Below are 12113 nucleotides of genomic sequence, written 5' to 3'. Positions count from 1 at the left end.
TTTACTGAGTGTTTCACCATGTTTGAATCTCTCAAAGAGACCTTTGTTCAGCCATACTTTACTGGAGGAAGAGCTTCTTTCCTTCACTTCTCCATCTCCTTCTTTGTATGGCTAAAGGACCAGGTAGTAATGTTTCTATCTTAATCTCATTCTTGGCAGCATGACCAGGCACTGCCTGAGCTATGTAAACAGGTATTTGAGGTCAAATATAACTAGGAGATTTTTTTCAGGACTCATAGTCCCAAGTCCCATAAAACTATCTAATGAAATCCAATCCTTACAATATTCTAGGAAGCTTCTCAGCTGAGGAGCCATGATGGGGAAGTTTCAACCCATGGAAGTGCCAGGACTGGGAATGACAGAGAAAGCACATCATTGGCCACAGTGCCCAGAGTCTCAGGCTCACTTCCCCATTCTTCCCCAGGAGTCCAGCCTACTAAGAGGTAATTATCATCAGAGTTATGGGGCGTGTTCCCAATCAGCCCTGTTAAGTAAATGGACAGCATTTTCTCAGGGAATCAGCGTTGTACAATCAGAAGAACACTGCTCCGGAAAAAAGGGGGGGGGGGATGTAAGAAAACTGATCTGGCCGATGATGTCTGTGATGAGAATTACTTTCCCCTGGCACTCTGGCTGCTGGTGTAGAGTCCACAATCCTGTGCCATGTTTTCAGAGAGTTGGACAGAGGGAAAGAGTATGTGCAGTGTATGTGAGCTGCCCAGAGGAGGAGGGACAGGAGGGTCACAGGCCCACTTCTGCTAGATACGTAACCTGCTTGGGCCTGAGCTTCTTTATGTGTAAAATTAGGAGTTTGGATTAGATGGCCTCTGAGACCCCTTTTAACTCTAGATCTCTGACCCTGTCATCTTTTCATAACAGGACCCTAAGATCCTATCATATGAGACCTGACCCACATCTCCCTACCTATTGCCCCATTTTGAACAGGGTTGGGGGTGTGAGTCTAACGTGTCTGGTCTTGGAAAGTCAAATCAGTTTAGGGCATCCCCTAAGCTTCAGAAATAGATGGACTAGCACAAGCTAGTAAAGCACCAGCCCTGAAGTCAGAAGGACCTGAGTTCAAATCTGGTCTCAGACACTTAATACTTCCTAGTTGTGTGACTCTGGGCAAGTCACTTGACCCCAATTGCCTCAGGAAAAAAAAAAAGATAGCCTTCATCTCTAAATCTGTGATCCCATGAGTCTCTCTGAACCTCAGTTTCTTCATCTGTAAAATGAAGAGGCTGCACTAGGTGACATCAAAGCTCCTTTCCAGGTCTAAACCTGTGATCCTGTGACTTTCTGATGGTTTTTTTCTTATTAAAGAAGGAATGGTAATCCCTAATAAACAAGGCTTCCCTGAAGCAGGTACAGAAGCAGAGAGAAAGAGACACCTGTTTGTTCACTAATCCATTACAAGTTTCTGGGTGTTCCTATGTGCTGGGAGAGGTTGCTAATTTGCTTCTTGACTAGTATCCAGTTACTTTACATGCAGAGCTCAGAGATTTCTCTTCATTTGATAGGACTCCAGAGGCTTTTGTGTCTATTCAACTGGAAAAGCTGGGATTACGTGATATGATGCTGAATACCTTCGTCCAAAGGAAGGAAACCATAGGCAAGCCAGTGGAGAAGACTGTGAGTTTGCAATGAAAGGATGGGGGCTTTTATTAGTTTTGAGTTTTTAACAATAAAAAGAGGATTTTCATCTAGAAAATGGCTTATTTTGTGCTATGAATTTTAAATTACAAATATTTTTTCACTCAAATCTCATAAGAACCCTAGAGATAAATCCTACGATAATAGGATTTACATTACCAATTTACATTTGAGGAAACTGAGGGCAAAAAGAATGTTGCCCAGGGTAGCACAACTAGAAAGTATCTGATGCTAAATTTGAACTCGGTCATCCTGACTCTAGGCCTAGCCCCACATCCACCAAACTACCGACTTTCAGCCTGAAGATATTTCATAGGTCATCAGCCAATTTGCCTGTGATGTGAATTTACTTATTGAATTCATTAGCAGAAATATAGCTTCTTACACATCTGTCTGTCAGCATGTAGGCCTCAAAAATTAATCACATGTGAAATGGATGCATAAATTGTGGTATCTGAATGAAGTAGAATATTATTGGATTATTTTTAAAAAAAAGATGACTGAGCACTAGAAAGCAACCTGAGTAAACTTATATGAATGGATGCATTGTAAAATAAGCTTCAGAGTAAGCTTTAGAGTAAAACAACTTATAAAAGACTATAATAATGTTGATTAAAAACATTAAATCAACTAAACTAAAACCAAAGGTGAATGCCATGTAATTCTAATGACCAATAAAGGCCAGGAAAGAAATAAGGACAAATATCTCCCTCCTTCCTTAATAGCAGTGGGGAATTAGACAGGTAGAATGTTATATACACTGCCAAGTGTGGGTCCTGTTTTCATTGGTTTCATTTACAAAGGAAGATTTACTAGGGGAAGGGAGTATATCTGGAAATTACTGTGATGTAAAAGTGAAAACACTAAAATAATTTTAGTTTGAAAATTATTTAAAATCTAAATTTACAGCAATGAATCTAAACAGTCTAATCTTAACAATGTCTAATAAATTCAAATTAAAGTGGGAAATGGGATATTGGAGATTGTAAGAAATATATATAGCCTCTTTGATTACTAACAATTATAGAAAATTATCTTCTACAATGCTTAAAAATATTATATTTATCATTCTTATAAATGTTTTGGGGGCAGCTAAGTGGCCCAATGGATAGAAAGCTGAAATTAAAATTAGGAAGACTTATTCTCATGAGTTCAAATCTGATCTCAGACATTACTCTGAGGCTAAATGACCCTAGGCAAATCGATTAATCCTGTTTGCCTCACTTTCCTTATCTGTAAAGAGAGCTAGAAAAGGAAGTGGCAAACTACTCTAGTATTTTTGCCAAGAAAACCCCAAAATGGGTCACTGAGAGTTTAACAACTGAACAACAACAATATTAAATGTTATGATTTGCAAAGAAAAAGAAAATGGCAAAACATGATAAAATAATCATTTTATGAATAGTCAGTAAACCAGAATTCTAATTCTGGATCTGCTTTTATTGATATTAAACTGTCTTTATACTTCTCTGAGTTTCAAGTTTCTTCATCTGCAAAATTAAGGGGATCTGGAGAATTTGGGGTTTTTTAATACTTTTTTTCATAATTTCATCTTTAGCAATGATAAGATGCTAAGCTACATTTTTATGTAACTTATGGGTCTTTCTTGCAGCAATATTCTATGATGAATATAATTAAGATGCTTACTTTGTTTTTAGTTTTACTTATTTTTCAAATTATACTATGGAGTAGCCGGGATGGCATAGTAGATGGAGGAGTAGCCTATGAGCAAGAAGGAACTATCTCTGACACATACTAGATGCATGACTATGGACAGCTCACTTAATTTTTTTTAGTCTTTTTTTTTTCCCCTGAGTCAATGGGGGTTAAGTGACTTGCCCAGAGCCACACAGACAGGAAGTGTTAAGTGTCTGAGGTCAGATTTGAACTTAGGTCCTCCTGACTTCAGGGCTGATATTCTATCCATTACACCAACATATGCCCCCATTTTTTTTAATCTTTCAAACAGTTCTCTAGGAATGTAAGTGTCCATTGATTTTTTATTCTACATTCTTGGAGAGAATTTCCCTACTGGGACTTCTGTACTGAGATGCAATCATTCCCAGCCCTCCAAAACAACAACAAAAACATGATTCAAATCCACATTAATTTACCAACAAGAAATAACCAAATATTTTCTTTGAGAGAAGAATACATATACATACATTAAACACATAATGAATGTACATGTGTGTATATATATGAACATAGATACATATATAACAGATATGCAATAATATGTATATGTACAAACATGTATATATGTACGTGTGTGTACTCTAAAAACAAATCTGTGTCTCTATTAGGAGCTCCCAATGAGAAAATTCCCCCAATTAGTGCTTTGCCTTTTAGAGCCTTAGAGAGCTGCCTGGGATAGTCACTGAAAAGTCAAATGACTTACCTGGGATTACCTAATGAGTATGTGTCAGAGACCAGATTTGAACCCACTTCCCAGCTTCAACATCAGCTATCTAGCCACACTGACATGCTGCCCTTTACATATCTATGCCTCTGTCTGTACCTCTGTCTATGTCTATACCCTGTCCAATCTTCTCCCACTGAAGTTACCAGGACTCTACCCTGGGGTGCTTGCCAGCGGGTACCAGACCATGATGCTCTCTCTCCAGACACTCTCCTCCACCCTCTGCTGCCAGAGCCACATGAGCTCTGCCCCAGGGTTGCTGGTCTCAGATAGGTGACTTTTTACCTTTGCTTACTCATTACTAAGCTCTCATGTCACTTCTTGGCTATCTCAGAACCGTGGTGCCTTGCACATTCTGCCTCCCCTTCAACTCCATTTTTAGCTCCTCTTTATTTCCTCTGTTAGACAGAAACCTTCCTGAGCACAGGTGCTGTCTTGCTTGTGTCGCTACCATAGTGCTTTCTGTAGTGCTGGAGCATGGCAAGCACTTAATAATCGTCTATCATTCATTTATTCCTAGTCACTGATTAATTACAAAGGAGGCAGAGGAAGGGCAGCTAGGTGATGGAGTAAATAGAGTCTTGGAGCCCTGGAGCCAAGGGGATCAGATTAAATCTGGATTTCCCCATTACAAAGAGAAGGAGGAAAGAAGAGAAGAAAAGAGGGAGGAAAGGAAGGGAGAAATGAGGGAAAGAAAAGATTTTCACCAAGTGAAGAATTCCAAGGACTATTAAATGACCTGCTAGAATACCAGAGGTATATCAGAAAGAACCCCAACTTGGGTGATTATCAACCTTCTTGCCTTGGGAAAGAGGAATTCATCATTTTAACTTTTTAAATCTGTGTATGAACATAGACAGTTGCAGGTGACAAGTATTATTGACTATCTAATACAGGAAATATTTTCTTTTATCACAGGATGAAATTGGGAAAGTCAAGCGGGAAGTGATTATAGAGTACTGTCAGAAGTAAGTGCCTTATTTGGAAGTAAGTTTCACATTGATTTGGCCCTGTGAAAATTGGTAGAAGGCAACACATAAAATCTCAGTAAGTTCTGTGCTGTATATGCAACTCATAGCATTTAAGTACAAGCAGGAATATTCTGGTAAATATGTAACATCCAGCTCTCAAAAAAAAATGTACACAGGACATACCTTTAAGTTCAATCTGCAAAATTAACTTTTTCTCCATCACTTCCTTAGTCTAGACAATCAATAAAACAATGACCCAAGCCATGATTTGTAGCATTTGTCAATTTCTGAAGTGTGAATGCTTACACTGAAAATTTAACAGTTTTCCCTAGAATTCCATCTCACCTCTGGAGGTAGTCCTAAAATTTAGGAATTTACATTTAACTAGACTCCTGTGTGACGAGACCAAAAGAGCAATTCTTAGAAATACACACATGAAATATTCACAATGGCTTTCTCTTTGCCAAAAGATATTTTTATTTAAGACGAAATGAAGAGGTAAAATAGACACCAGGAGTGGTAACATAATAAATTTGGAAGAGCAATAGATTTGAGAGAACACAATTTGAAGAATATTATAAAAAAAAAGTAATGGAGATTTGGTTACAGTTCAATTAATCTGAAGAAATCAAATCAAGCATCTGTCATAGCTTACAAAGGGGTCAGGGAAGCAGAGGCAGGATCTCTGTATTGTAAAAGGGCAAGAACCAGGAGGAGTTTGTGTAGCTTAGAGGGAGGGATCAAGGAAAAGCCTGGTGGAATCCACCTATTTAAAGATATGCTACTCAAGAACTCAAAAATTGTTTAAAAATGCTCAGAGTTTGGAGGGATAGACAATAGAGACTGATAAAGAGTTCCTTCCTTATATCACCCTATACAAATAGGATGGTCAGGGACTTGGTAAGGCTGATAATAACCACTAGGGCTTTACCAGACAAGGGAAGAGTAAACTTGTTTCAAAGTCTAAATAGATGTGTATTCTTCCCTTCTTACCCTAAAATTCCAGTTCTGAAAATAGTCATCAACAAAATGCACCTTCTTGGCCATCACCTTCTAGATATTTTTGTCTTTCACTATTAGAATGTAAGGTCTTTAAGGTTAGGGATCATCTTGTTACTTGTATGTATATCCCCAGTGCTTAGAACTTTGGGGTACTACTTCATTACCTTTTTATCTTTAGGTTAATATAGAAAGACACTTTGATTATGTGGAGGGGAAGGGGAAAAGAGCAATCATCAGTCTTCAGACTTTTTTCCATTAATTGCAAATAAAATACTATTTTCCCAAATAGCACAACATTCATCATCAGATTCTGTAAAGCACACAGAAAGCACTTAATTCATGTTATCCCATACATTCTGTCCTGTTCATCCAGCCAAATTAATCACTTGAATGGTTCCTGGTAAAAATCAAAGGTTCATTTAGCCTTTAACATCTTGCTCTGCTCGTCCTCTTCCTCTTCGAACTATTAGATCAAAACAAACAACTGAGGTGTACCTTTTCTCCATTGAGAGATCTTCAAAACATGGAAAGTGAATGCCATCAAATTTTCTAGGGTAGCCTACAGAATGTATTTTGATATAGGATTTCTCCTTATTTAATTTAATTTAATTTTAAAAAATATCTATATTTTAATTTTTATTATTTTTAAAAATTTTTTTGTCTAGGCAATTGTGGTCAAGTGACCTGCCTAGGGTCACACAGAGGGAAACGTTAGGTGGTTGAGGTCAAATTTGAACTCAAGTCCTCTTGACTTCAAGGCTGGTATTCTATCCACTTTACCATCCAGCTGCCCCACTTATTTAATTTTAGATCTCAGTTTAAATCTTAACTAAACTTAATATGGGCCAAGCCCATTTTCTCTTCTTCCTTCTTTCATTACAGAGGATTAATCTTGAGTCTGTATTTGAGTCTTGAATGCTGATGCTTTGATGTGTGAGATATATATATACACACACACACATATATATGTCCTTTTATCCTTCCAAGAGTTGATGCTTTGAGGTGTAGATATATATGTGTGTGTGTGTGTGTATGTATATGTAATATATCCCTTAAGCCTTCTAAGTATTGATAGTTTGAGATACATACATATATATATATATATACACACACACATATATCTTTAATCTTCTAAGTGTTGGTACTTTGACATGTATTACATATACACCCGTATGTATATATAGATATATGTATATATATACACATATATGTATGTTCTTGGCAGCTAGTTGGAGCAATGAGTAGAGAATGGAGTTTGGACTGGAGTCAGGAAGTCTCATCTTCCTGAATTAAAATCTGACCTTAGACAGTTGTGTGACTGTGGGCAAATGACTTAGCCCAGTTTGCTTCAGTTTTCTCATCTATAAAATGAACTGGAAAAGGAAATGATGATCCACTGCTTTATCTTTACCAAGAAAGTCACAAATGGGACCACAAAGAGCTGGACACCTAAAAAGTGACAGAACAGCTACAATGTATGTGTATGTGTGTGTCTTTTTAGCCTTCTGTGTATTGATAGTTTTATGTGTATGTATTTATCTATATCTACATATAGATAAACATCTTTTTTTCCTGATGAAAAATTTTTTTTATTATACTAACTTTTTATTGACAGAACCCATGCCAGGGTAATTTTTTTACAACATTATCCCTTGCACTCACTTCTGTTCTGATTTTTCCCTCCCACCCTCCACCCCCTCCCCTAGATGGCAAGCAGTCCTATATATGTTGAATATGTCACAGTATATCCTAGATACAATATATGTGTGCAGAACCAAACAGTTTTCTTGTTGCACAGGGAGAATTGGATTCAGAAGGTAAAAATAACCCAGGAAGAAAAACAAAAATGCAAACAGTTTACATTCATTTCCCAGTGTTTTTTTCTTTGGGTGTAGCTGCTTCTGTCCATCATTGATCAATTGAAACTGAATTAGGTCTTTTTGTCAAAGAAATCCACTTCCATCAGAATACATCTTCATACAGTATCTTTATTGAAGTATATAATGATCTCCTGGTTCTGCTCATTTCACTCAGCATCAGTTCATGTAAGTCTCTCCAAGCCTCTCTGCATTCATCCTGCTGGTCATTTCTTACAGAACAATAATATTCCATAACATTCCTATACCACAATTTATTCAGCCATTCTCCAATTAATGGGCTTCCTTTCATTTTCCAGTTTCTAGCCACTATAAACAGGGCTGCCACAAACATTTTGACACATACAGGTCCCTTTCCCTTCTTTAGTTAGATAAACATCTTCATATCCCTTTAGCCTCCTAAGTATTCATGCTTTGTGGGACCTTAGAATCCCACTGTTTTGGAAACTGCCTGTAGCAAGAGGTAGGCCAAGAAGTGTCACTAGGTCACCTTGTGATTTTTGACAGTAGAAGCTCCATCAAGGTGTTCACTGAGGGAAAAGCACAGCCTTTCTTGAATTGTAGTTTGGTTATACCTCATGGCACTTGAGAAATCAGTCTGGTGTGGTAGGAGATTTGACTTTTGACATTCAGAGGAACCCAATTCAAATCTCATCTCTGACCTTACTATCTATGGGTAAGTACTTAACCTCCGTGGGCCTCAGATACCCTCTGAGGTTCCTTCTAACTCATCTAGATCTTTGACCCTCTTAACAGACAGGACCTCTTCTTTTGAACTCTCTCTGCAGGCTGAATCATCGCATGTCCCAGTACTCTCTTCGGGGACAGATCACTGCCTATTGCAACAGCCTGAGAGCCCTGTTGGAGGACTTCCCTACCATCAGAAATACCTTCTTCATGATTGGGCAGCCTCAAGAAAGAAAAAGAAAGAAGGATTCCAAGGAAAGTGTCCAGGCTAACCCCCGGTGGGTAATTTCTTTCTAGTCCAGTTTCTCTGTCTTTAAGCATGGGATGCATCTTGGAATTTGTCCTGAAAGGCCTCCTTCTTGGACCCATTCATCATGGCAGTTATAGTCTAGTTGGGAGATTTTTTTGAGAGTCTTTTTGCATGATCAGATCACCAGGGATTTTCCTTCTCCATCTCTGTCCAACGTTGATCTGCTGGTGGTGACTTAAGACACAATTTCTGGTTGTTTGGTTGATGGTTGGTCCAGAAGGACCTGTGTAAGATGGAGCTTCAAAGGCACAAGCATCTCTTTAGTTCCAGGCCTTGAAAGCTTTCTTCATCTAAGGGTACTTTTGTTGCTTTTCTTAATGCACACAGTTTCCTTTTCCCTGTGATGAGCCAAGAGATTTTCAACAATGGACAGTTTTATTAAAATCAGCAAGTCAAATGTACAGATCTGTCATTCGGTAATAACAATAGCTGACATTTACCCAGCGCTTCAGGGTTTTCAGAGCACTTTGTAGATATTCTCTTATCTGTTCCTCCCAGCTGTCTTGTAGAAAGTACAGTTTGATGTAGGTGAAGACCACCCTAGTATTCCTTAAAACACTTAGGGAAAAAGGGGAAATGAGGGGGATGGGGAAGGGAACTAATACTGAGAAATGGTAATGACTATCCTGGGAAGTAGCATGTTATAATGGACTGAGAGATAGGCTAAGTATGGGGAAGCCATGGGTTCAGCCTCAGCTCAGTCTTTTGTCCCCCTTTTTAACTCTCACTCCCCTTAGTTTCTAAGTGCTTTTGCTAACTAATATTCTGAGTTGCTACTTCTTACTAGAATTAAATTGAAGGTTTAAACTTTTCCTTCTCCCTTCTCCAAAAGATGACTATCCTGGTAATTAACAGAAGTTTCCTTACTACAAATTCCCTACAACTATGAAATAACAGGTCTGGACAAAAAAATAAAAAATAAAAAAATAAAAAAGAAGAAGGAGGAGGAGGAGGAGGAAAAGAAGAGGAGGAATGAACATCCTAGTAACCTAAAGTAGTCCTTAGATTATTGATAGTTCTATATTTTCTAAAGAGTTCATTATGCATATTCTGAGCTGTGTGAAAGGGCAGGTATTATCCACTGTTGAATGACAGAGTAGATAGCATTGGACTTTTCTGTGTTCAAATCTAGCCTCAAATATTTACGAGTTATGTGACTTTTGGCAAGATTACATAACTACCTTGTGTCCCAGTTTCTCATTTTTCAAGTGAGAATAATAAAAGCATCTACCTCCCAAGGTAATTTGAAGGTCAAAAAGCTATATTTGTAAAATGCTTTGCAAGTCTTAGAGTGCTATATAAATGCTGGTTGTTGTTATTATTATTATTATTCCCATTTTCTGATGGCAGAAAATGAGTCATATAGCAAACCAGTGGTAGAGCAAGATTGCAACTTTTGATCTCCTTTCCTAGACATTCCAAACTTGGCTGTCCCATGATTCATTGAAAAGGATGGAGAATAAAGAGGTCCAGGGCAGCCTGGCATAATTAGAACAAGATCCCTGGGTCTGTCTATTTTTTCTTAGCAATTATCAGTTGTGGGCAGTTCATCTAACCTCTCTGAACCTCAGACATCTATAAAATGGGTATAATACGCTCCTTATGTCACAGAGTTGATGTAAGGAGAGCATTGTGTGAAATTGGAAGTGCTGTATAAATGTGACTTATTATTCCTAAGTAAATAGTACAGTAGAGTGGATAGGGTGCAGGATTTAGAATTTTAAAAACTTGGACTAGAGTTCTCCCTCATACACATAATGGCTATGTGAACATGTGCAAAACATTTCACCTCTGTACTATACTAGGCAACCAGGTGGCTCGGTCGATAGAATACAGGGCCTAGAGTCAGGAAGAAATGAGTTCAAATCGAGCCAGGCACTTACTCTCTGGGTGACCCTGAGTAAGTCACTTAACCCTATTTGCCTCATTTTCCTACTCTGTAAAATGAGCTGGAGAAGAAAATGGCAAACCACTCCCTATCTTTGCCAAGAAAACCCCAAGTGGGATCACACAGAGTCAAACACAACTGGATGACTGAACAACAAAGACATACTATATCCCAGATAATTCTACAGGGCTCTCGGTGGAGGGAGTTTCCCTCCTAGGAGTTCCCCACCCTGATTATATCCCACTTCTGAAAGCTCTACCATGAAAATTATTATTATCACTGTTATCCTCATTCTCATCTTCTGTGTGATGAAGTCTGCATAGAAATCTTTGATTGGGCAATAAATTGATATCTTCCTATTATTTCTTGATGTTTGATGAACTATCTGAGAAGTAGTAAAGTGATTGCTTTTTATAAGTAAATAAGAACCTTCAAGGGATGTCAGTCAGTCAGGAAATACTATTGTACCATAAAAAATAATGAAAGAAACAGTTTCAGAGAAAACAGGGAAGACTTATATGAACTGATGCAAAGTGAAAAGAGCAGAAATGAGAGATCAATTTATATAATGATAATAATGTTATAAGGGCAGACAACTTCAAAAGATTTAATTCTGATCAGTGCAATGATAAGTTATAATTCCAGAGAGCATTGAGGAAGAATGTTACCAGCTTCCTGGTGGAGAAGTGATGTGCTTAAGGAAAAGAAAAAGACTTACATTTGTTAACAGGGTCATTTATAAATTTGTTTTGTGTGACCATGCACATATTTGATAGAAGAGTTCTGTCTTCTTTTTTTCCACTGGGAGAAGAGGTGAAAGGGATACAAATAAATGTGTCTTTTTGGAAAAAAATGTTTAAGAAATTAAGATTATAAAATAATAACCAAAAAACCATATTGGGATTTAAAGTCATCTTCTATAAGTTCTCTGAAAACATCTTTAATACAAATGCTAGCAGCACACGGATCAATAGAGATGATATGTGCCTCTTCTTGATTCCACATAAATCAATCAGTTTATAACATGAATTTACTAATACTGGAAGGACCAGACTTGTTAACACAAAAATTTGCTAGATTTTCCTATCTAGTATTTACTATGTGCTAGCCCTGCGGCTCAATGAAAATGAATGAAACAAACCCTGTATACGAGGAGCTTACACTCTAACAGGAGATAAAAATCCATATATATATATATTTTTTTTTTCTAGGCATGGGAGATGACCAATATAAAGGCACAAAGATGGAAGATAGAGTGTCTTGTATGAGGGTCGGGCCAGATTGGCTACATCAGAGACAGTGG

At 37.8% G+C, this 12113-nt stretch overlaps 1 protein-coding gene across 1 annotated transcript in view; it reads left to right on the top strand.

Moving 5' to 3' along the window:
- Nucleotides 1-12113, top strand: part of CCDC162P — a 214336-nt gene that overhangs the window by 118511 nt on the left and 83712 nt on the right. Inside the window, exons 25-28 of the mRNA XM_031964438.1 lie at nucleotides 292-443; nucleotides 1521-1632; nucleotides 4994-5043; nucleotides 8714-8890. Coding sequence (XP_031820298.1) covers nucleotides 292-443; nucleotides 1521-1632; nucleotides 4994-5043; nucleotides 8714-8890 — 491 coding nt within the window. The remainder of the gene's footprint in view (nucleotides 1-291; nucleotides 444-1520; nucleotides 1633-4993; nucleotides 5044-8713; nucleotides 8891-12113) is intronic.

This window comes from Sarcophilus harrisii, chromosome 4, assembly GCF_902635505.1.
Source record: "Sarcophilus harrisii chromosome 4, mSarHar1.11, whole genome shotgun sequence".
Classification (NCBI taxonomy): domain Eukaryota; kingdom Metazoa; phylum Chordata; class Mammalia; order Dasyuromorphia; family Dasyuridae; genus Sarcophilus; species Sarcophilus harrisii.
This window is presented reverse-complemented; position numbering and strand designations above follow the sequence as displayed.